Source organism: Salvelinus alpinus, chromosome 31 (genome assembly GCF_045679555.1).
Source record: "Salvelinus alpinus chromosome 31, SLU_Salpinus.1, whole genome shotgun sequence".
Lineage (NCBI taxonomy): Eukaryota > Metazoa > Chordata > Actinopteri > Salmoniformes > Salmonidae > Salvelinus > Salvelinus alpinus.
Window position 1 is genome coordinate 15,144,316 of NC_092116.1, and position 26,105 is coordinate 15,170,420.

Sequence of the window (26,105 nt, forward strand, 5' to 3'; positions counted from 1 at the left end):
AGGCTCCGGACTAGAGGACGTCGCTGGAGGCTCCGGACTAGAGGGCGTCGATGGAGGCCTCGTGCCATGGATCATCACTGGAGGCTTCGTGCCATGGATCATCACTGGAGGCTTCGTGCCATGGATCATCACTGGAGGCTTCGTGCCATGGATCATCACTGGAGGCTTCGTGCCATGGATCATCACTGGAGGCTTCGTGCCATGGATTATCACTGGAGGCTTCGTGCCATGGATCATCACTGGAGGCTTCGTGCCATGGATCATCACTGGAGGCTTCGTGCCATGGATAATCACTGGAGGCTTCGTGCCATGGATTATCACTGGAGGCTTCGTGCCATGGATTATCACTGGAGGCTTCTTGCCATGGATTATCACTGGAGGCTTCGTGCCATGGATCATCACTGGAGGCTTCTTCCCATGGATCATCACTGGAGGCTTCGTGCCATGGATCATCACTGGAATGGAGAGACACACAGGAGGCCTGGCTCTGGGAGAAGGCACAGGACTCACCAGGCTGGAGAGACATGCAGGACACACATATGTTAAATTAGGGTTGGACTGAAAACCTACAGGACAGTACATCTCCAGGAAGACGGTTGGGCAGCCCTGCCCTAGACCCACTCCACTTTGCATACAGCCCTAACAGATCCAAAGATGATGCAATCTCTATTGCACTCCACAATGCTCTTTCCCACCTGGACAAAAGGAATGCTATTCATTGACTACAGCTCAGCGTTCAACACCATAGTGCCCTCAAAGCTCATCACTAAGCTAAGGACCCTGGGACTAAACACCTCCCTCTGCATCTGGATCCTGGACTTCCTGATGGGCCACCCCCAGGTGGTAAGGTTAGGTAACAACACATCCGCCACGCTGATCTTCAACACGGGGGGGGCCCTCATAGGTGCGTGGTCAGTCTCCTCCTACACTCCCTGTTCACTCATGACTGCTCGGACAGGCATGACTCCAACACCATCATTAAGTTTGCAGATGACACAACAGTGGTAGGCCTGATGACCGACAACGACGACAGCCTACAGGGAGGAGGTCAGAGACCTTGCCGTGTGGTGCCAGGACAGTAGTGGCGGACCAGGTTGAGAGCTTGAATTTCCTTGGCATCCACATCACCAACAAACTAACATTGTCCATGCACACTAAGACAGTCGTAAAGAGGGCACAACAAAACCTATTTCCCCTCAGGAGACTGAAAAGATTTGGCATTGGTCCTCAGATCTTCAAAATGTACTACAGCTGCACCATCGAGAGCATCCTGACTGGTTGCATCACTGCCTGGTATGCCAACTGCTCGGCCTTCAACCACAAGGCACTACAGAGGGTAGTGCGTACGGCCCAGTACATCACTGGGGCCAAGCTTCCTGCCATCCAGTACCTCTATATCAGGCGGTGTCAGAGGAAGGCCCTAAGAATTGCAAAGACTCCAGCCACCCTAGTCATAGACTGTTCTCTCTGCTACCGCATGGCAAGCGGTACCGGAGCGCCAAGTCTAGGTCCAAGAGGCTTCTAAACAGCTTCTACCCAAAAGCCATAAGTCTCCGGAACATCAAATCAAATGGCTACCCAGACTATTTGCATTGCCCCCTCCTCCAGCCACCTCCTCCCCAACCCCCCCCCCCTTTTTTTATACTGCTGCTACTCTCTGTTATTATCTATGCATAGTCACTTTAATAACTCTACCTTTATGTCCATACTACCTCAATTACCAAGTCTAACTGGTGCCGCCTCACATTTACTCTGTACTGGTAGCCCCTGTATATAGCCTCACTATTGTTATTTTACTGTTGCTCTTTAATTATTTGTTACTGTTATTTCTTATTCTTACTTTCTTTTAGGTATTTTTACATTTTTTATTTAATTTTTTAAACTGCATTGTTTGTTAGGGCTTGTAAGTAAGCATTCACTGTAAGGTCTACAGTGTATTCGGTGCATGTGACAAATACAATTTGATTTGATATTTGATCTGCTTAAACTGTTGGTGCAGTATACGTTAAATGTTTTAGTCATGAAAATGGGTTAATTCATTGTATGATGATGATGATGACGATGATGATTCCACCATGTGTTCGTCTACAGGAACGTACCCCTCAGTCAAGTACTACTTCAGTCCCCAGTTCTCATAACCAGGAAGACAGACATAACACTTGTCCAGCTGCTGCTGATTCAATGTATTTTTTCTTCATTCAAATATGAATATAGGCATTTACCTATAGGTGTTGTTGCACTATAAATACTTTTGTCTGATGAACACTTATTTTTGTTATTCCTCTCAGGATCAAGATGCTGACACAATCCATGACGCCACAAGAAAGTAAACGCCCGGAGACAGAAGGTCGCCATGGAGAGAGACACTGTTTACTCTGGGGTGAGACGACAAAACATGGACAGAAACGTAGACCTTTGCTCTTTAATAACCTGCATTGACATTGTGTTTTCTACACTGTATGTATAACTATGGCTTTTCATTGTAGGTTACAATTACTTGTATTCTGTCAAGCTCCTTTTAACATTGATACTGTTGTGCCTTTTAGATCGAATTAAACGTTCAACTGCTTTCATATAGAGATATTGTTTGATTTGATATTTTTCTCTGTTCTTAAATTTCATCCACAGATTCAGTTTGCAACAACCATATTAGGCTGATGCTCAATGTAACAAAGCTATATTCGGTTGCATAATGCACTGTGAATATGCATCTATTGACTGGTGTTTTAGTTTGTCTCAAACTCTTTTTTAGCTGTATCCTGAAAACATCTCTGTGGTGTTCTGAATACTCTACATAGATTTAACACTCAGCTAAATTCATCTCTAACCCCCAGCAATGACTGTCAGTCCTCACCACGTGCTCTCTACACACACCTCGTTGCATCTAAACCACAAACAACCATGTCACTAAGAGCACAACTCACTCTCTTCATGAGAAAAGCCTGAACTAAAAATACAAATATTATAATTTGAACAGTATATTGTTCAAATTGCACATTGTGATTTGGCCGTTTTCAGAAACCGTTGACAAAATCTTAACGTATAATTCCAAATTGCAGGATTGCAATTCATTTATCTTTCAATAGGGAGCAGCAGTGTTTATGGAAGTCCCCTGTGGCAGCTTCACCAGTAGAGTCACAGCAACTTTTAGAAGTCAAGAAAATGTTCAAATTGTTTACAAATTTTATAAAGAATCGTTGAAAACGTACTATCCTGTGATAGTTGATGTGTGTAGTCATAATATCTGTCAACAAAGGCCCAACAAAGACACTGTGTGGCTGTGAAGAATCTATAACAAGGTAATATATACATTTATTACTTACATATTACACATCTGTATCATGTTATAAATCCATTTCAGAATCATAGAGTCACTTGTATCAAACAGGCTAGGTAGTCATCATCACTAGATTATTACTACTAACATCAACTAAGTTATTATAAAGTGTAGCTTAGTTACCAGGAGGAGCAACACAATCATTCAAAATGAAATGGGCAAAAAATGGGTCTCTATATGACGAAGACAATGACTCGTGTTTGTGTCTAGTTTTGTATTGAGTTCCAGGGAGTAGTTGAATAGGTATGGGAGACAACCTATTTATTCAAATCATCTCTCCTCTGCAATGTGTTGTCCTCTTTTAGTTGTGTTGATAGCATGTCAATCACACCCACCCCCACACAACAAGTTCACAGGAACTCTGCAGTCTTCTCTAAGCCCAAGACAAGTCCATATCTACGCTTTGGTCAGGTGGGCCTGCTGGCTTTGTGCACACAGGATCCTCCTACCTGATCTCTGTGTCTCTATGTGGTTTTCAGCAGGATGTCTGTGTGGTATCACTGTTGTTCTCACTGTCTTTACTTGTTGTTCATGTTGCCCCTGACAGCTTACAGCCACAACAAAACAGTTATTTATTAAACTGACTGAAATATATATTTAGTTATCTGAAATCAGTTACAAACCACAAATAACTGCTAATGAACCCTATCTGAACCCTCTAAGTTAAGCACCTCATGTATGATGCAGCACCATCTATTCTAACTTGTAGTCCAGGGGGGAGGGGCAATTTGTGATGATGTCATGGAAGAACTTTCAGTACATTCTCAAACAGACATGTCTTGTGAAGCACAAAAACTAATGCAGGTTCCTCTGTCTGAATGAGACCAATAGAGGAGGATCCTCCTTCTGATAAATTGCTTCCTTTTAGAACCACACTAACCACAGAGTAAAACAGACTAGATAAAGTGTGTCACATTAGCTGAGTGGCTGGGGTATCCAATCAGGCATGCACTATCAGGTGTTACACTTAGTGAATGTTTCTGTGAATGATATACAAGGAATGGAAGACTGACATGTACTTGTTTCATTGTGTAGGTGTTTACACTTCTCATGTTCACTCTTGTACATACACTATATATACAAAAGTATGTGGACAGTATGGTGGAACAAATGCAAGATTATTTTATAATTCTTCTATTGCATCAAATGGTTGTGTTATGCAACAGAATAGAGTATTCTTATAACTATTGTGTGTGTGTTCTACTGAAGATGGGCCTCTGGGAGATAACACTGACAGGAGATTTACAATGTCTTTTGGGTGATAAAACCTGAAGAGCATTCCAGAGCATGAGTTAATGTTTCTGTTATATATGGTACCAGGGAGAGATGGTTCCAGTTTGGAGTCGGAGAGACAGACACTGGTCTATACAATGAAAACTGTTGACCCAGCAGATGCTATGTATTATATCTTTCATACAAATCTTAACCTTGTGACCCATTCTATATAGCTATTGTTTGTCATGTAGGTTGAAAAAGGTGCATCTTGGCTATAAAATACCTTTGTACTTTTGTCTCAGGGCTGTCAACGAATCATTTGATTGTGAATCGTCGACCAGCCATGACCAGCCATCATTATCGTAGAGCACTCAATCGATTCACTTTATATGTTTGCATTGTATTGACCTGCTCCCTTATTAATAAGTGATTCAATATTTAGTTTAAGTATAACTCTGACTTGTGTGATAAGTTTGTCTCTCCTCATTTGATAGTAAAGAAATGAACCACAACAGCCTTTCAAATGAATGGATTTGGCTATTTCAGCCACTGAGCCTTACTAAAGATCTCAGTGACTTTCAACGTGGCACCGTCATTGGATGCCACCTTTCCAACAAGTCAGTTAGTCAAATTTCTCCCCTGTTAGAGCTGGCTCGATCCACTGTAAGTGCTGTTATTGTGAAGTTGAAACATCTAGGAGCAACAATGCTCAGCCGCTGTGTGGTAGGCCACACAAGCTCACAGAACGGGACCGCCAGGTGCTGATGCGCATAGTGCTTAAAAATCGTCTGTCCTCAGTTGCAACACTCACTACCGAGTTCCAAACGGCCTCTGGAAGCAGTCAGCACCCGACGTTAGCCCAAGAACTGTTCGTCGGGAACTTCATGTAATGGATTTTCATGCCACGCTTCGGCTGGAGTTGTGTAAAGCTTGCAGCCATTGGACTCTGGAACACTGGAAACACGTGCTCTGTAGTGATTAACCACGCTTCACTATCTGGCATTCCAACGGACTAAACTGCGTTTGGCGGATGCCAGGAGAACGCTAAATGCCCCAATTTATAGTGCCAACTGTAAAGTTTTGTGGAGGAGGAAAAATGGTCCGAGTCTGTTTGTCATGGTTCGGGCTAGGTCCTTTAGTTCCAGTGAAGGGAAATCTTAACGCTACAGCATACAATAACATTCTAGATTATTCTGTGCTTCCAACTTTGTGGCAAAAGTTTGGGGAAGGCCCTTTCCTATTTCAGCATGACAATGCCAATGTGCACAAAAAGATGTCCATACAGAAATTGTTTTTCGAGATAGTTGTGTGGAAGAACTTGACTGGCCTGCACAGAGATCTGATCTCAACCCCATCAAACAGCTTTGAGAGGAATTGGAACGCCGACTGCGAGCCAGGCCTAATCGCCCAACATCAGATTACCAAACTTCAATAATGCTCTTGTGGCTGAATGGAAGCAAGTCCAAGCAGCAATGTTCCAACATCTAGTGGAAAGCCTTCCCAGAAGTGTGGAAGCTGTTATAGCATCAAAGGGGTCACCAACTCAATAATAATGGCCATGATTTTGGAATTAGATATTTGACAAACAGGTGTCCACATACCTTTGGCAATGTAGTTTAATTATTGATTTGCAGTATCGGCTACCGCCCATAGCAATATAGTGGAGTGATACAGTATACACTGAGTATACCAAATATTAGGAACACCTTCCTAATATTTAGATGCGCACCCCCCCCCCCCCCCCCCGCCCCTTTTGCCCTCAGAACAGCCTCAATTCTTCTCTGCATGGACTCTAGAAGGTGTCGAAAGCCTTCCACAGGGATGCTGGCCCATGTTGACTCCAATGCTTCCCACAGTTGTGTCAAGTTGGCCGGATGTCCTTTGGGTGGTGGACCATTCTTGATACACATAGGAAATTGTTGAGTGTGAAAAGCACAAATCTTGACACAAACCGATGCGCCTGGCACCCACCACCATACCCCGTTCAAAGGCACTTACATCTTTTGTCTTTCCTAATCACCCTCTGAATCACACAATTCATGTCTCAATTATCTTAAGGCCTAAAAATCCTTCTTTAACCTGTCTCCTCCCCTTAGTCTACCCTGATTGAAGTGGATTTAACAAGTGACATCAGTAAGGGATCATAGCTTTCCCCTGATCAGTCTATGTCATTTAAAGAGCAATTGTATTATTTCATATTGTGACGTTGATCCACAGATGGAAATCCTGGTCCTTCTCTCCATCATAAGAACTGCAGTTCTGCTCTGCTGTCTGAACATCATCTACCTCACCAGGAAATAGATAAAGCTAAGAACGGGGTCAATAGATTATAGATGGGTTTTGGAGTAAAGTAGGAGATACTGTATCATCACTATACTTTGTAAATTATGATTTATAGAGATTGCTTATTTACTCATTTTGCTTTAAAAAAAATATTAGCCTGTGACTTCTAATTCAATTGATCATCATCATCCTTCATTATACTGTATGTGTTAATTGATTGAACTGTTCTCCTAAAATCCCTGTGTACAGGATGCACCTTCCATGTCTTGGGTTCTGTACATAAAGTGTGTCTGCATGAATGTCTGTCCACAGGGCTTCTGCAGAGACAACCTTGAGCTGTGAGCTCAAGACAAGGCCGTCTCTTTGCTTTGTATAGGCCTGGTTGACCTTTCACTCACTATGTGGTTCCAGCTGGATGTCTATATGGTGTCAGTCATTTACTCTTTTTCGTCGTTGTTCACTCCCATGACAATTTGAAACACAACTCCACTGATATACTGTATGTCATGTAGACTAATACAGTATCTTATCACTTACAAGATCATAAGTTTTATAAATTATTGAACTGTAGTCATTAGTTGACAGAGTGTAGAGTAGAAGGTGTATCCAGGCAACAGCCAAGAGCCCTACCCACCCAGTTACAAACCCTGACTCCTACTAAACTCTCAGGTGTGACACTTAATGTTTCGGTGAATGATAGTGAAAGTAAGACTGACATGAAATCAGTGGTGTAAAGTACTTAAGTAAAAAATACTTTAAAGTACTACTTAAGTCGTTTTTTGGGATATCTGTACTTTACTTACCTTTTTATGTTTTTTAAAACTTTTACTTTTACTTAAACTACATTCCTAAAGAAAATAATATACTTTTTACTCCATTCGTTTTCCCTAACACCCAAAAGTACTTGTTACATGATGAATGCTTAGTAGGACAGGAAAAAGGTCCAACTCACGCACATATCAAGAGAACACGTGGTCATCCTTATTGCCTCTCATCTGGCAGATTCACTAAATATAAATGCAGTGCTTGTAAATGATGTCTGAGTGTTGGAGTGAACCCCTGACTATCCGTAAATGTAAAAAAATAAAAAAAAATAAAGGGTGCCGTCTGGTTGGCTTAACACAAGGAATTTGAAATTATTTATACTTTTCCTTTGATACTTAAGTATATTTTAGCAATTACATTTACTTTTGAAACTTACGCATATTTAGAACCAAATACTTTTAGACTTTTACTCAAGTAGTATTTTACTGGATGGCTTTCACCTTTACTTGAGTCCTTTTCTATTTAGGTATCTGTACTTTTACTCAAGTATGGCAATTGGGTACTTTTTCCAGCACTGCTTAAAATAGAGTTGCTTCATCCTGTAGGTGTTTCCCCCTTATACACTCATAATGCTCCCGCCGTGTTCATCCTGTACGTACAGTATCAAGTCAGGTTCTATGTATATCAGTCCTCCTATAGGTCATCAGTAGAAACATAACTGCTGCATGTGGTGGGGCTAAAGACATTTCAGGCAAACAACTGATTTTGATACCAAGAGCATACAGTTACATATAATGTATGCTTAAAAATAAAAAGTACTATCTACATGAAAATACCTATTGAAAGAAATGTAAAACCTGTGATGGTAATTCAGGTGGTAAAGTATGATTGCCAAAAAATAAAAATGGTTGTTGGATGATATTTGAATTGTTCTTACACAGACTATCTATCCAGATAAGAGTTTTAACAGAATATTAGACAGCTTTCATCCAGCCAGTTGTTGCAAATGACGAGCATTGGTCCACTTTTAGCATTGATTATACACAGTAAGTGATTCTCAGTTTACCTGTGAAGACCATGGCATCAACGAAGGCATCAACAAAAATTGCGCATCCAGCTCAACCAGTCACCAAACCGCCCACTGTTGAAGTGTTGTCTACTTGTGTAGACTTCTTCCACTCAAGACACAGTTAGTAAAGAGGATGACAACTTCAAAGATGATTCTCACACTCTGCCTGACATTTCCACTTCTCAGGGAGATGGGTAGGTCAAAAATGTTAATATTTCTGTGCTTATAGGGTGTACACCCTAAATTTGAAGACACCAAGGAAATGTATTGATGCAATTCATATTTGTCTTTGTGTGTATTCTAGTTGCGGTACAATCCTCAGCCATGCACCTTGTGTCAGCCAACATAGGAGACACAGTGACTTTGCACTGCTTCCATGAAGGAAACTTGTCACGGCACTTCTTGTGGTTCAAGCAAACCTTGGGTGACAATCCTCAGCTCAACTTTTTACAAGTATGACAATAATGCTACATTCTACAATGCATTTAAAGGAAACTCTCGCTTCTCAGTGCAATGTGGCAAAGGAATAAAACACCTAAGTATCTCAGACATGCAGCTCTCACATTCAGCAACATTTTACTGTGGGTCTTCTTATTCCAACAAGGTGGAATTTGGAGAAGGATCTTACTGTTAAAGGTACAAAATCTGAATTTAGAAAGAAAATGACAAGAAAAGAATGTCCTGCAAGTACAATCTTGATCATATTTGCACGTTACGTTTTGGATATACAATGTCTTCATTAAATCAGACGTTACTGTTGTTTTCAAGAAATGTTGAGTTAGGACACAAAATAGGAAACACATTTACTGACGTGAAAACCTTTTTGTCAGGTTCAGGGTCCAGAAACACCATGGTTGTACAGCAGCTGTCTGAGTCAGTCCAGCCAGGAGACTCTGACTCTGAATTGTACAATAGACACTGAGACCTATGCAGGAGAACACAGTGTCTATTGGTTCAGACATGGCTCAGGATAATCCCATCCAGGAATCATTTACACCCATGGAGACAGGAGTGATCAGTATGAGAAGAGCCCTGAGGCTGGGTCTCCTACACAGAGCTGTGTCTACAACCCCCCCCCCCCAAGAGGAATCTCAGCCTCTCTGATGTTGGGACTTACTACTGTGGTGTGGCCTCATGTGGAGTGATACTGTTTTGGAACGGGACCAAGCTGAACATTGAATTTGACCATTATCCAGTGATGAAAATCCTGGTCCTTCTCTCCATCATAAGAACTGGAGTTCTCCTCTGCTGTCTGACAATCTTCATCATTTACCTCATCAGGAAATAGATAGGTTTTGCAATAACTGCTGGAGATCATCACTTATGCGTTGTAATTTACGATATTTATTGAGATTGCTGAGTTGATCATATTGAGTATTTAATATTAATGGTCTGTGACCTTGCCTAAAAAGTTGTATGTTAATTGATTTGCTTTCCTGAAATCCCTGTGTATGTACCTTCTTTTTCTATATAAATATGAATTTAAACAACTGATACTAACTGAAATTGACTTCTTCCTCCTTTCCCAGATTGCTTCTGCAGAGACAACCTACTGTTACCATGCTAAACCCACCGACATATCATGCATTCAGTGAGCTGTTCAAAGGTACCTGGACATTTTGGTCTACTGTGAGCATAAGACGAGGCCATATCTACGCTTTGGACAGGCCTGCTGAACTTGCACCCACTCTGTGGTTTTCAGCAGGATGTCTATGTGGTGTCAGTCAGTTACTCTCTTTAGTCGTTGTTCACACCCATCACAATTAGAAACACAGTTCCCCTGACATACTGCATGCCATGTAGACTAACACAGTATCTTATCACTTACAAGATCATAGGTTTTATCAATTCTTGAACTGTAATCATTAGTTTACAGAGTGTAGAGTAGAAGGTGCATCAGGCTACAGCCAAGAGCCCTACCCACTCAGGTACACCTCTGACCCCTACTCAGGTGTTACATTTCAGTGTTACATACACTTGCTTCATCCTGTAGGTGTTACCCCCGTATACACTCATTATGCAACAGCCCTATTCATCCTGTATATAAGTATCAAGTCATGTTCTATGAATAACAGTCCTCCTATAGGTCATTAGGAGAACAGTAACTGCTGCATGTGGTGGAACCAAAGATATCTAAGGCACACAACTGATAAGAGCATACAGGTACATATAATGTATGCTTAAAAATAAAAAGTACTAACTACATGAAAATACCTATTTAAAGAAATGTAAAACCTGTGATGGTAATTAAGGTGGTAAAGTATGATTGCCAAAATGGAAAAAAAGGTTGGATTTTTGAATTGTTGTTACACAGACTATCTATCCAGATAAGAGTTATAACAGAATATTAGACAGCTTTCATCTAGCCAGTTGTTGCAAAGTATTATCATTGGTCCACTTTTAGCATTGATTATATACAGTAGGTGATTCTCAGTTTACATGTGAAGACCATGGTGGGCTGTATAAGGCATACAAAGCGCCCAGTTCAACCAATCACCAAATGGGTAGACTTCTTCCACTCAAGACACAGTTAGTAAAGAGGATGACAACTTCAAAGATGATCATCACACTCTGCCTGATATTTCCACTTCTCAGGGAGATGGGTAGGTCCAACTTTTATATTTCTGTGCATATAGGGTGCACTCCCTACATTTGAAGACACCCAGGTACTTTATTGATATAATTAATATGTGTCCTTGTGTGTATTCTAGCTGCGGTACAATCCACAGCCATGCGCCTTGTGTCAGCCAACATAGGAGACACAGTGACTTTGCACTGCTTCCATGAAGGAAACTTGTCACGGCACTTCTTGTGGTTCAAGCAAACCTTGGTTGACAATCCTCAGCTCATGACAACTTTTGTCAATAACGCTACATTCCACAATGAATTTAAAGGCAACCCTCATTTTCAGTGCAAAGTGACAAAGGAATAAACACCTATGGATCTCAGACATGCAGCTCTCAGATTCAGCAACATATTACTGTCGGAATGTCAAGGTTCAGGAGAAGACCCAGATGTAGACAGTTTTGAAAGGAACAAAAGTTTATAACTCAAACAAGGGGCAGGGAAACGACAGGTCAAGGGCAGGCAGAGGTCAGTGTGTGACAGTACCCCCTGGTAGGACGCCACCTGGTGTCCTACCTGGGCGCCTACCTGGTTAACCGGGGTGCCGGCGTTGGAACTCAGCGATGAGGCCTGTGTCCAGGATGTCCCTGGCGGAGACCCAGGACCTCTCCAGGCCATAACCCTCCCAGTCAACTTGGCGTACACATCACAGACAAACTGAAATGGTTCACCCATATAGACAGTGTGGTGAAGAAGGCACAACAGCGCCTCTTCAACCTCAAAATCCTGATAAACTTGTACAGATGCACAATTGAGAGCATCCTGTTGGGCTGTATCACAGCCTGGTACGGCAACTGCACCGCCCTCAACCGCAAGGCTCTCCAGAGGGTGGTGCGGTCTGCACAACGCATCGCCGGGGGCAAACTACCTGCCCTCCATGTCAACTACAGCACCCGATGTCACAGGAAGGCCAAGAAGATAATCAAGTACAACAACCACCTGAGCCACTGCCTGTTCACTCCTCTGTCATCCAGAAGGCGAGGTCAGTACAGGTGTATCTAAGCTGGGACTGAGAGATTGATAAACAGGCTCATCAGACTGCTAAACAGCATTTATATGAAATTGTTTGACAACAGAGGTAGCAAAACTGTACTTCAAATCTATGATACTCCCCCACTTAACATACTGCTTGACTAGTTGGGCCCAAGCTTGCAGTACAACATTAAAACCTATTCAGTCTGTCTACAAACAGGCTCTCAAAGTGCTTGATAGGAAGCCCAATAGCCATCATCACTGTTACATCCTCAGAAAGCAGAAGCTCCTGAGTTGGTAAAATCTTGTGCAATACACCAACGAATGTCTTGTATTCAAGATCCTAAATGGCCTGGCTCTCCCTCCACTCAGTATTTTTGTTAAACAGAAAACCCAAACATATTGCAGCAGATCCACAAGGTCTGCCATGAGAGGTAACTGTATAGTTAAGGAAAAGCACCTTTAGTAAATACGCTTTCCCTGTGAGAGCTTCCCATGTCTGGAATACACTGCCATCAGACACACAGAACTGCACCACATATCACACTTTCACAAAATGCATGAAGACCTGGCTAAGGGTAAATCAGATTTGTGAACATAATCCCTAGCTGTGTGTTGCCGCTTTACATGTTGTCTGTTGTCTGTAGCTTGTGAGGTGTGGAAACACTTTGTTGCTTTTATGAATTTTGTCTTGCTGCTTTTTGTTCTATGTTGCTCTGTCTGTATGCTACGTCTTGCTTGTCCTATGTTGCTCTGTCTGTATGCTATGTCTTGCTTGTCCTATGTTGCTCTGCGTGTGCTCACTGCTCAATGATTGTCTATATTGTAATTGTTTTTAATAACCTGTCCAGAGACTGCGGTTGAAAATTAGCCGGCTGGCTAAAACCGTCACTTTAACTGAAACGTTGATTAATGTGCACTGTAAAAATAAAATAAACTCAAACTCAAACTGTCAACTGGGTTTATTTTCAGCAAACGTAACATGTGTAAATATTTGTATGAACATAACAAGATTCAACAACTGAGACAAACTGAACAAGTTCCACAGACATGTGACTAAGTTGTTGCCACAACTTTGGAAGTATGCTTGGGGTCATTGTCCATTCGGAAGACCCATTTGCGACCAAGCTTTAACTTCCTGACTGATGTCTTGCCTATGTGATATTTCAATAAACATGTTTTTTTCCTCTACGTTTAATGACTTACCCAATTCTTACCACTTATTCGCATGAGGTAAACTTATGTTAGAATTTCTTCCACTTTGACGATGGTTTTTTGTGTAGATCGTTGACCAAAAATTACAATTAAATCAATTGAATCCCACTTTGTATCAAAAATGAATACTTCCAATGTTAGTGTAGACTTTCAATAGCCACTGACTTTATACCACTTGAAGAAAAATAGCACTCCTTTGTGATAGCGTGAGTATTTTAGAGAGAATAGCATCATTGATTCATCTATGAATACATACTGTTTCTGTTTTTAAGGTGGGACATATTTTTGACCTCACTTCCTCTTCAAACAACCAATGGATCCAAACTAAAAGTTGTGCCTCCTGTGGTGCATGTAGATACACATTTCTGTCACTTCACTTTGTCTCTTGACCCTCACCTCAGTTGTTCTGTTACACCAGACCAGAGAGAGAGACGTTGAAGGATGTTCAGGTTGTGTCTTGTCCTGGTTCTCATCCAAGCCTGTAAGTTCGTCTCATTATATGATCTATGTTATTGTAGTTTAACAACTTAAAGTAATTTTGGTAAACCAAGGATTCTAATATTTCATACTCCTGAATCAATGTTTAACAATGTTTGATTCACACACTCAGGGAAACCAAACACTGTACACCACACCCAACCAGGACTTAGGATGAATGTAATTAAAGTAAGTAAATCTTCATGTTGTCTGAGTTATCTTCTCTGTATGTAATTCATAGTGGACACGGAGGACATTGGCCATCCAAGTCCTCTTCTGCGCGCTCATCTTGGAGACAATGTGATTCTGCAATGCTTCTATCCGGACAGAAATTCTTATATCTCATGGTACAAGCTAACAGTAGGACAGAAGCCTCAACTTGTATCAACAATTTACAAATATGATGGTGGTGCAAAATTTCACAGTGAGTTTAAAGATAACCGTCGGTTCACAGTGCAAAGTGGAAATGGATTTTATCATCTACGTATCTCCAACACTCAGCCGTATGACTCCGCTACATATGTCTGTGGGGGAATGAATGTTAATGTGATGGAATTCAAAAATGTGATACTACTCATTCTGAAAGGTGGGCTATTGTTTTATTAACAGTAATATTGTAAAATATGGCATTTATGTTAATTCTTCAAATGTGCTAATCCATCATCTAAAATGAATTCATAACTTTTTATTTCAGGATCAAGTAAAACTGTTGTACAGCAACCTGTGTCTGAGTCAGTCCAGCCTGGAGACTCTGTGAATCTGAACTGTACAATACACACTGAGACCTGTGCAGGAGAACACAGTGTCTATTGGTTCAGACATGGCTCAGGAGAATCCCATCCAGGAATCATTTACACCCATGGAGACAGGAGTGATCAGTGTGAGAAGAGCTCTGAGGCTGGGTCTCCTACACAGAGCTGTGTCTACAACCTCCCCAAGAGGAACCTCAGCCTCTCTGATGCTGGGACTTACTACTGTGCTGTGGCCTTATGTGGAGAAATACTATTTGGGAATGGGACCAAGCTGGACATTGACCGCAAGTGATATTTCTGACATTTCTGAAAATGTCTAACATTTCTTCACATTGCTATGAATAAATTGTATGCCTGGATGAACAAAATGTCCTGAATCTCCTCTATCACTGTCTGTTTTTCCACAGATGGTTGTAAGGAGGACCAGGTTCTCTTGGTGTACTGTCTGGGTGTAGCGTTGGGTCTGTGTGTCATCATCATCATTGTCCTTGGTTGTGTTTTGTATAAGATGACCAAGAAAACCTCTCTGCTGTGCGGAGGTAAGCGGTATCATTGTCTACAAAATATGCTAAAGCTGTAGATGGAGTATACATTACATGTTTTAGGTATGAAACTGGGTTAATTCATTTGTGATGATGTTGATGATGATAATTATGTTGATGATGGTTATTCCACCATGTGTTTGTCTAAAAGAAATGCGGACTCAGTCAAGTGGTCCGGCAGTCCCCGGTTCTCATAACCAGGTATGCAGATCATAAAGTGAATTTTTTTGTATGAGTTTCATGAACTGTAAACAGATCCTTCTATCAAATGATCAGGTCATTTCCTGATGTCTTTGGAATTTATTTTTCTATTCCTCTTAGGATCAAGAACACGATGACACACTCACATCGGGCCATTACGCTGCTCTGAATGTCATCCACAAGAAGCCAAAGACCCGGAGACAGAGGAGCACCATGGAGAGAGACACTGTGTACTCTGGGGTGAGGTGCCAAAACATGGACTGAAATGTCAACTTTTTATCTTCTATAACTTGCATTGGATTTGTGTTTTCTACACTGTATGCATAACCATGGCTTTTCATTGTGTGTTAAAATTGTATTCTGTCAAGCTCCTTTTAACATTGATACTGTTGTGCATTTTAGATCCAATAAAACATTCAACTGCTTTCATATAGAGGTATTATTTGGTTTGCATTCATATTTTTCTCTGTCCTTAAATTTCATCCACAGATTCAGTTTGCAACAACCATATTAGGCTGATGCTCAATGTAACAAAGCTATATTTGGATGCATAATGGACTGTGAATATGCATCTATTGACTGGTGTTTTAGTTTGTCTCAAACTCTTTTTTAGCTGTATCCTGAAAACATCTCTGTGGTGTTCTGAATACTCTACATAGATTTAACACTCAGCTAAACTCATCTCTAACCCCCAGCAATGACTGTCAGTCCTCACCACGTGCTCTCTACACACACCTCAGTTCATCTAAACCACAAACAACCATGTCACTAAGAGTACAACTCACTCTCTTCATGAGAAAAGCCTGAATTAAAATAAACATCTTAGGTGAATATACTTTGAACATCATTTATATTTTGTTGAGACTGATTTCAGATATGACAATGTACATATTGTGACTGAGCAGTTTTCACAAACTATTGACAACATGTATTTATCTGTCGATAGGGAGCAGCAGGTTATATGGAAGTCCCCTGTGGCAGCTTCACCAGTAGAGTCACAGCAACTTTTAGAAGTCAAGAATTTTTTTTAATTGTTTACAAATTTTATAAAGAATTATTGAAAACGTACTTTCTTGTGATAGCTCATGTGTGCAGTCATATCTGTCAATAAAAGCCCAAAAGAATCTATAACAAGGTAATATATACATTTATTACTTACATATTAAACATCTGTATCATGTTATAAATCAATTTCAGAATCATAGAGTCACATGTATCAAACAGGCTAGTTAGTCATCATCACTGGATCATTACTACTAACATCAACTAAGTTATTATAAAGTGTAGCTTAGTTACCAGGAGGAGCCACACAATCATTCAAAATAAAATGGGTAGCAGAGTGATCTCTATATGACGGTGACAATGACTCATGTTTGTGTGTAGTTTTGTATTGAGTTCCAGGGAGTAGTTGAATAGGTATGGGAGACAACATATTTATTCAAGTCCTCTCTCTGCAATGTGTTGTCCTCTTTTAGTTGTGTTGATAGCATGTCACTCACACCCACCCCCACACAGTGAACAAATTGACAGGTACTCTGCAGTCTGCTGTAAGCACAAGATGAGGTCGTATCTAATAGGTTGGTGGGAGGGCCTGCTGGCTTTGTGCACACAGGACCCTCCTACCTGCTCTCTGTGTCTCTATGTCTCTGTGTGGTTTCAGCATCCTGTCTATGTGCTGTCACTGTTGTTCTCACTATCTTTACTTGTTGTTCATGTTGCCCCTGACAGTTTACAGCCACAACAAAAAACGTATATATAAAACTGACTCTAATATATTTTTTTAAATCTGAAATCAGTTACAAACCACAAATAACTGCTAATGAACCCTATCTGAACCCTCTAAGTTAAGCACCTCATGTATGATGCAGCACCATCTATTCTAACTTGTGGCCCAGGAGGGAGGGGCAATTTGGTGATGATGTCATGGAAGAACTTTCAGTACATTCTCAAACAGACATGTCTTGTGAAGCACAAAAACTACTGCAGGTTCCTCTGTCAGAATTAGACCAATAGAGGAGGATCCTCCTTCTGATAAATTGCTTCCTTTTAGAACCACACTAACCACAGAGAAAAACAGACTAGATAAAGTGTGTCAAATTAGCTGGTTGGCTAAGAGAGCAGAGCCCTGACCTCAACCCCATCGAAAACCTTTGGGATGAATTGGAACACCTACTGCGAACCAGGCCTAACATCAGTGTCCCACCTCACTAATGCTCTTGGGGCTGAATGGAAGCAAGTCCCCACAGCAATGTTCCAACATCTAGTGGAAAGCCTTCCCATACGAGTAGTGCTGTTATAGCAGCAAAGGGGGGACAACCTCCATATTAACACCCATGATTTTTGAAAGAGATGTTTGACAAGCAGAAGTCCACAACCCCCCCCCCCTTTTGGCCTCAGAATAGTGTCAATTTGTTGGGGCAAGGTGCCAAAAGCTTTCCACAGGGATGCTGGCCTATGTTGACTCCAATGCTTCCCACAGTTTTTTCAAGTTGGCTGGATGTCCGTTGGGTGTTGGACCATACTTGATACACACAGGAAACCTTTGATCGTGAAAAACCCAGCAGCGTTGCAGTTTTTGACACACACCAGCACTTACATATTGTCTTGCCCATTTACACTCTGAATCACACAATCCATGTCTATTGTCTCAAGGCTTAAGAATCCTTCTTTAACCTGTCTCATCCCCTTCACCTATCCTGATTGAATATGGATTTAACAAGTGACATCAGTAAGGGATCATAGCTTTCACCTGGTCAGTCTATGTCATTTAAAGAGCAATTGTATTATTTCATGTTGTGACGTTGATCCACAGATGAGAATCCTGGTCTTTTCTCTGGAACTGGAATTATCCTCTGCTATCTGATCATCTTTATCATCGTCTACACATCCAGGAAATAGATCAAGCTAAGGCCAGTGTCAATAGACTAGAGATGGGTTTTGATTGAAGTCTGTGGTACTGTATCATCGCTATGTATTACAAATTATGATTTATAGAGATTGCTTTATTGCTTGTATTGGATTTGAAAGATATTTTAATTCAATTGATCATCATCATCCTTCCTTATACTGTATGTGTTAATTGATTGAACTGCTCTCCTGAAATCCCTGTGTACAGGATGCACCTTCTTTTTGAATGAATAAATATCTATTTAAACAACTGATACAGACTAAAATAGAATTCTTCCTTCTCTTGTGTTCTGTACATACAGTATGCCTGTATTAATGTTTGTACAGTGGGCTTCTGCAGAGACAACCTCTGTTAACATTGTAAGAATATTCTAAGATAAATGCACCACAAAGAGGACTAGAGGTCAAGAGGACTAGAGGTCAAGAGGACTACAGGTCAAGAGGACTACAGGTCAAGAGGCCTACAGGTCAAGAGGACTACAGGTCAAGAGGGCTAGAGAGCAATTGAACTAGTATTTTTTAGGAATTCCAGTTCGGGACTCATAGCTACATGTGGCAAGTTCTCATTGGTCCAAATTGTCTATACATTGACTCTGAAATGGGATACCTGGTATTTGGTCATTGGCCCAATTTAACTGCAAGGAAGTCTAATTGGTCAACCACAGGCTAAGCTTGGGTATTATTAACATCTACCATCTACTTTCCAGCATAACAACTATGATTTGTTCTCTTTGAATAAATATATTTTTCTCCCCCTGATTTGCTTTGGGGTCTGTGTTATTGAAGAATAACATCAACTGCTAACACCATGCTAAACCCACCCACACATCATGCACTCAGTGAGCTGTTCAAAGGTACCTGAACACTTTCATCTCCTGTGTGCTCAAGACAAGGCCGTCTCTTTGCTTTGTACAGGCCTGGTTGGCATTTCACTCACTACGTAGTTTCAGCAGGATGTCTATGTGGTGTCAGTGTGTTTTCTCTCATGTTTATATTGTTGATCACGACCATAACAATTACAAACACAGTCCACTGACATACTGCATGCTATATAGCCTCTATCTTATCACATGGGCCAGTTTCCCAGACACAGACTATGACTAGTCCTGGACTAAAAAGCATGTTCATGTTCATTCTTGAACTACGATAATTGATTTAAAGTAGAAGTTGTGTACATGTATACTAGGCTACAGATAAGAGCCCTATCCACCCAGGTACACCCCTGACCCCTGACCCCTATTAAACTGTCGGGTGTTACACTTCAGATAGAGCATGATTCTGTGAATGATAGTGAACGAGACTGACATACAATAGACTTGTTTCATCCTGTAAGTGATTCCCCCATAAACACTCATGACACTCCACCACTGTTCCTCATGGTACATATCAAGTTATGTTCTATGTATAACAGTCCTCCTATAGGTCATCAGGAGAACTGTAACTGTTGCATGTGGTGGGGCCAAAGATATCTAAGGCACAAAACTAAGTTTGATACCTAAAGCATATACAGGTACATACTGCATTGTATGCCAGAACATTTTTTGCATGCTTACCAGACAACAGTATTACTTTAAACCCATTTTACTGATGGACATTTATATTTCTCTTACCACAATGCAACCTCGGGATTAACATCTTTGTCCAGTCAGTGCCTGCAAAGTACACAATGTAAAAAAAAGCATCATCATCAAGGCACCCAACCTGCACAAAATATCCTACAAAGTAAGCATTGGCCCACTTTAAACGTTGATTATATGAGTGGTTTTCAGTTATGAAGACCACGGTGGGCTGAATAAGGCATTGACGAAAATGATGCACGTGTCCAGTCCGACCAATCACCAATAAGCCCATTGTAGAAGTGTTGTCTACATAGTAGACTTTTTCCACTTAAGACACAGTTAGTAAAGAGGATGACAACATCAAAGAAGATCATGGCACTGTGTATGATACTTCCACTTCTCATGGTGATGGGTAAGTCACACGTATATATTTCTCTGCTTATAGGATGTACACTTTTATTGATACAATTCATACATGTATATTGAAGTATATAATGAAATTCTGTACTTTTGTGTATTCTAGCTGTGGCACAATCCTTAGCCATCCGTCTCATGTCAGCCAATGTTGGAGACACAGTGACTTTGCACTGCTTTCATAAAGGCAATTTGGCAATGCACTTCTTGTGGTACAAGCAACCCTTCGGATATAATCCTCAGCTCATGTCAACCTTTTATGAGTATGAAAAGAATGCTATATTTTACCATGGCTTTAAAGGTAACCCTCGTGTCTCAGTGGAAAGTGGCAATGGAATAAACCACCTAAAGATCTCAGACGTACAGCTTTCTGATTCAGCAGCATATTATTGTGGAAGTTCCTACTCCAATATGGTGGAATTTGCAGAAGGATACATTCTTATTGTAAAAGGTACAACATACAAATTTAAAGAGAAAATAACTAGTTATGGACTGCAACTGAGGGAACATCTTGAGCACTTTTTCCACTTTACCGTCTGGATACAATGATACGGAATACAAAATTATGTATTCCCATAATGAAATATTTTTTTATGTATTCAACATATGTTTAGTTAAGACCCACACATATACTTACTGACATAATAACCTTCTTATCACGTTCAGGATCCAGAAACACCACCGTTGTACAGCAGCCTGTGTCTGAGTCAGTCCAGCCAGGAGACTCTGTGACTCTGAACTGTACAATACACACTGAGACCTGTGCAGGAGAACACAGTGTCTATTGGTTCAGACATGGCTCGGGAGAATACCATCCAGGAATCATTTACACGCATGGAGACAGGAGTGATCAGTGTGAGAAGACCACTGAGGCTGGGTCTCTTACACAGAGCTGTGTCTACAACCTCCCCAAGAGGAACCTCAGCCTCTCTGATGCTGGGACTTACTACTGTGCTGTGGCCTCATGTGGGGAGATGCTGTTTGGAAATGGGACCAAACTGGACATCAAGGGTAGGTGATACGTCTTACATTTTTGTTTATATCTATTGAATAATCTACAGTGTAAAACTGCATACAGTACTAGTTATTTAGATCACATGAGAAAACATGCAATCATCCATATAGTTACTATGCTTCTAGCACAATATTTATTTTCACAGACAATGGGGCAGAACCTATTCTCTTGGTGTACTGCCTAAGCGCAGCATTGGGTCTGTCGTTTATACTGATCACTGTCCTTGGTTGCATCATGTACAAGATGAACGAGAGAAAGTGTGTGCAGTGTAGAGGTAAGTGAAGTCCATAACAAATAAATGAATGATGTATGTAGCAGGTAAAGTCCTTCATAGAAGTTGCTCTTCTTTCATATCACCAGATGTATCTGTAATGGAATAAGCAGTTGTATCATTATCTCTTCTGTGTTTCTTTTCAGGACCCGTCTCTCAGACAAGAGGTCCAGCAGTCTCTTCTTCAGATGCAGGGGTAAGCAGAAATCCAAATGTTGTATTACAATAAAAATATCAGTTACTATATATTACTAAAAAGCATATATAGCATATAGTAATATTCTCCCTCTATTTTATATTTATTCCTCACAGGCCCAAGATGCAGACAGTCTCCATTATGTAGCTCTGAATCTGAGCAACAAGAAGAACAGGTCTAGAAGACAGAGAAGCAACATGGAGGAAGAGACGTTGTACTCTGGGATCAGACAGTAGAACAATAAAACAGATTCATGAGCTCTAAGTTACTGTATTAGCTTTGTTATTGTAACTGTAGCTACTAATAAATTAAATGTATTGCCTCTCTGCCATGTGATAAGATGAATAAACATTTAACAATAATCAAGACAAAGGAAGTTGAATGTATTTATTTGGGCCATGCTCAGGCATCTTTAAGTTGTATTGAAGAAAAGTGTTTTCCGTTCTCATGCGACTAACACCGCCTCACACACAGCAACCTATTCACAGGTACTCTGTGGTGTGTGATGAACACAAGATGAGGAAGTCGCAAAGGCTTTGTTAGGGCCTGCTGGTCTATTGTACACAAGACATATCTCTCTCTCTCTCTCTCTCTCTCTCTGCTCTTTACTCCCTCTTTCTCTCTTTTTCTCTCTTTCTGTGGTTTTCAGCCGGATGTCTCAGAACTCTTATTTCTCTCATACTGTAGGCTATACTACCTACACTTCAAGATGATCATTTCAGCAACAGTAAACCAACTGTTTTCATGAGGCAGCTTATCTACACACAGTCGATGGAAATCTGTGAAAAAACATAATGAGCTATGTATTAGGTCATTTGAAGTAGAGATCAGTAGAGTATTCTCGATCAGTGTTATGTTAGGCCACTAGAACCATGGACCTGCTCAATGCCAATATCATGCGAGGGCATACTATCCATCTATTCTACTGAGTGTAAATCCTGAATGAGAGATCACTAAAAGAAGACTACTCTATTGTTGTAATGAACACGATGGAGACATAGAGCTGGTTTCAAGCGCAGAGCGCAGCAGGTGTTTAAAACTTAAAACTTCACATGGGTAGGGGGCAGCATTCGGAATTTTGGATGAAAAGTGTGCCCAAATTAAACGGCCTGCTACTAAGACCCAGAAGATAGGATGTACATATAATTAGTAGATTTGGATAGAAAACACTCTAAAGTTTCCAAAACTGTTAAGATAATGTCTGTGAGTATAACAGAACTGATATGGCAGGCGAAAACCCGAGGAAAATCCAACCAGGAAGTACTATTATTCTGAAAGGCTGTTTTTCCATTGTAAGCCTATCCACCATACAAAGACTTAGGACCCAGTTCACAAGCTTCGTGTCTTCCTCTACATGTGGCCAGTCTTTAGGCATTGTTTCAGGCTTTTACTCTGAAAAATGAGGGAGATACAGCACTTTCAATCAGTGGCCAGTGGAAATTTCCATTCATCAGCCATGCGCCCTGATCGGGAACACGCCTTTCTTGTTTCTCCTTTTCTATTGACGAAGCTTTTGTCCGGTTGAAATATTATTGGTTATTTATGACAAAAACAACCAGAGAACTGATTTTAAACATTGTTTGGCATGTTTCTACTAACTTTTATTGTACTTTTTCTTGTCTTTTTGTATGGAATTAGTGCATGCGCCTTTTATTACTGGATTACTAGACAAAACGTGCAAACAAAAAGGAGGTATTTGGTCATAAAGAGGGACATTATCGAACAAAACAAACATTTATTGTCTAACATGGAGACCTGGGAGTGCCACCAGATGAAGATCATCAAAGGTAAGTGATTAATTTTAATGCTATTTCTGACTTTTGTGACACTCTCCTTGGCTGGAAAATGGCTGTATGGGTTTCTGTGGCTAGGTGCAGACCTAACATAATCGCAAAGTGTGCTTTCGCCGTAAAGCGTTTTTGAAATCTGACACAGCGGTTGCATTAAGGAGAAGTTTATCTTTATTTCCATGAATAAAACTTGTATCGTTTATCAATGTTTATGATGAGTATTTCTGTAATTTGATGTGGCTCTCTGCACTTTCACCGGATGTTTGTTTGAGACAATGCATTTCTGACCATAACGCGCCAATGTAAACTGAGATTTTTGGATATAAATATGAACTTAATCGAACAAAACATACATGTATTGTGTAACATGAAGTCCTATGAGTGCCATCTGATGAAGATCATCAAAGGTTAGTGATTTATTTTATCTCTAATTCTGATTTTTGTGACTTCTCTCTTTGGCTGGAAAAATGGCTATATGATTCTGTGACTAGGTGCTGACCTAACATAATCGCATGGTGTGCTTTCGCAGTAAAGCCTTTTTGAATTCGGACACTGTGGTTGGATTTACAAGAAGTTTATCTTTAAAATGGTGTATAATACTTGTATGTTTGAGGAATTTTAATTATGGGATTTCTGTTGTTTTGAATTTGGCGCCCTGCAATTTCACTGGCTGTTGAAATTGGGACGCTACCGTCCCACTTGTACCAGGGAGGTTTTAATGTAAAGGACCACAGGAAGAGGCAGGTAGCTGGGTCCAGGGGCAGGAAGCATGTCATACACAGGGGGTCCAAAAAGCAACAGTACAGGCAGGGAACAGGCTAGAAACGTCGCCCGGGAGATCAGGCAATAGGTGAATAACAGGAAATCCGATAGGCTAAGGTACAGGCAGGGAATAGGCAAAAGGCGTCGTTGGTGAAGCAGGCAAAAACTATCATACACGGGATGAGTAAATGATGGGAAAAATAGAGCTTTGAAGAGAAGTGTGTCAAAAACAAACAATACCTCACAAAGATGGGGTGCAAAGAACTGAACTAAATAGTGTGTGATAATGACATACAGGTGTGTGAACAGGTGATCAGAATTCAGGTGATTGGGATCAGGTGTATGAGAGTGTGAGTTGGAAGCAGACGTTACAATTGTGTTTGCTATGTTTTCCCTATTTATGTTTTTGGTGAGGTGAAGTGACTGTGTGGTGATAGAAGCCCTAGTGGATGACAGTATCATAGCATGTATATTCCAAAAAAGCCACAATTATGAGTCTCTTAGACAACAGTAGCTGCAGAGATAAAGATTGAGGGAAACCCTGCTAAAAACATGTGTGCTGATTTTATACAATTCAAAACGATGAGATTCTACCTGTAGAACAATTCTGTGACTCTGAACTGTAAAGGATACACGTAACGACCACAATCGTACCTGAATGAGGCGTCAACAAAAATGATGTGGTCCAGTTCGACCAATCATATGTAACTCCATTGTTGAAGTGTTGTCTATATGGGTGGACTCTTTCCACTCAAGACCCAAGTTGTGAAGAGCTGACAACTTTAAAGATGATCACACTGTGTCTGATATTTCCACTTCTCATAGAGATGGTTAAGTATATATTTTATATTTCTCTGCTTATGTGATGATTTGGAGACATAAGGTATCCCATTATTGTTCTACAGACACTTTGACAATCCAAAGTTGTATTTGAGGTATGTACCAGCTAATATATTTACATGTTCTCTAATTCATGTGCTAGTTGAGTCGCCATCCATACATCAGGATAGTAGTCTCATGTCAGCGAACGTTGAAGACTTTCCGTTGCTTTTATGCAGGCGACATGGACATACATTTCTCCTGGTACAGCTATTCTCAACTGTGTATAAGTTTGACAGGAACAAAACAGCCTACCAAGAGTTTAAGGATAACCTTCACTTCTCAGTGGAAAATGGCCAAAACAAGAGTCACCTAAGGATCTCAACATGCATCTCTCTGATTCAGGTACTTACTACTGTGGGAGCTATTATAGCAATAAGGTGGAGTTTGGAGAAGGAGCCGTTCTCATTGTAAAAGGTAAAGAGACCGATTTTGTTTAGTTTGTGTAAATCGGAATTGACATATATACAGTGTAAATATGAAGTATTCTCTTATTAGTCAGATAATTAAGATATTCATGTAACAATTTTTTTTTTTTTTAATTTATCCCATTTTCTCCCCAATTTTCGTGGTATCCAATCGCTAGTAATTACTATCTTATCTCATCGCTACAACTCCCGTACGGGCTCGGGAGAGACGAAGGTCGAAAGCCATGCGTCCTCCGAAGCACAACCCAACCAGCCGTACTGCTTCTTTAACACAGCGCGCCTCCAACCCGGAAGCCAGCCGCACCAATGTGTCGGAGGAAACACCGTGTACCTGGCCCCCTTGGTTGGCACGCACTGCGCCCGGCCCGCCACAGGAGTCGCTGGAGCGCGATGAGACAAGGATATCCCTACCGGCCAAACCCTCCCTAACC

General features: G+C 40.8%; 2 protein-coding genes and 1 pseudogene across 2 annotated transcripts; all 3 read left to right on the plus strand.

Moving 5' to 3' along the window:
* Positions 1-8,682: 8,682 nt before the first annotated feature.
* LOC139561035 (uncharacterized) lies at positions 8,683-10,161 on the plus strand (annotated as a pseudogene).
* A 3,761-nt stretch (positions 10,162-13,922) lies between these two features.
* On the plus strand, positions 13,923-15,994 carry LOC139561036 (uncharacterized). Its single transcript, XM_071377835.1, has 6 exons — positions 13,923-13,962; positions 14,200-14,544; positions 14,653-14,994; positions 15,118-15,249; positions 15,404-15,453; positions 15,574-15,994. Exons 1-6 carry the CDS (start codon positions 13,923-13,925, stop codon positions 15,715-15,717), a joined length of 1,053 nt encoding a protein of 350 aa, XP_071233936.1. The 3' UTR covers positions 15,718-15,994.
* A 4,272-nt stretch (positions 15,995-20,266) lies between these two features.
* On the plus strand, positions 20,267-22,181 carry LOC139561174 (uncharacterized). Its single transcript, XM_071378108.1, has 6 exons — positions 20,267-20,331; positions 20,443-20,784; positions 21,000-21,344; positions 21,494-21,622; positions 21,766-21,815; positions 21,932-22,181. Exons 1-6 carry the CDS (start codon positions 20,271-20,273, stop codon positions 22,049-22,051), a joined length of 1,047 nt encoding a protein of 348 aa, XP_071234209.1. The 5' UTR covers positions 20,267-20,270; the 3' UTR covers positions 22,052-22,181.
* The last annotated feature ends 3,924 nt before the right edge of the window (positions 22,182-26,105 follow it).

Coding starts and splice junctions, on each gene's coding strand:
- LOC139561036 (XM_071377835.1), top strand. CDS start 13,923: ATGTTCAGGTTGTGTCTTGTCCTGGTTCTCATCCAAGCCT. Junction 13,963..14,199: donor CCTGGTTCTCATCCAAGCCT/GTAAGTTCGTCT, acceptor TGTAATTCATAG/TGGACACGGAGGACATTGGC. Junction 14,545..14,652: donor GATACTACTCATTCTGAAAG/GTGGGCTATTGT, acceptor TTTTTATTTCAG/GATCAAGTAAAACTGTTGTA.
- LOC139561174 (XM_071378108.1), top strand. CDS start 20,271: ATGACAACATCAAAGAAGATCATGGCACTGTGTATGATACTTCCACTT. Junction 20,332..20,442: donor TCCACTTCTCATGGTGATGG/GTAAGTCACACG, acceptor TGTGTATTCTAG/CTGTGGCACAATCCTTAGCC. Junction 20,785..20,999: donor ATACATTCTTATTGTAAAAG/GTACAACATACA, acceptor TATCACGTTCAG/GATCCAGAAACACCACCGTT.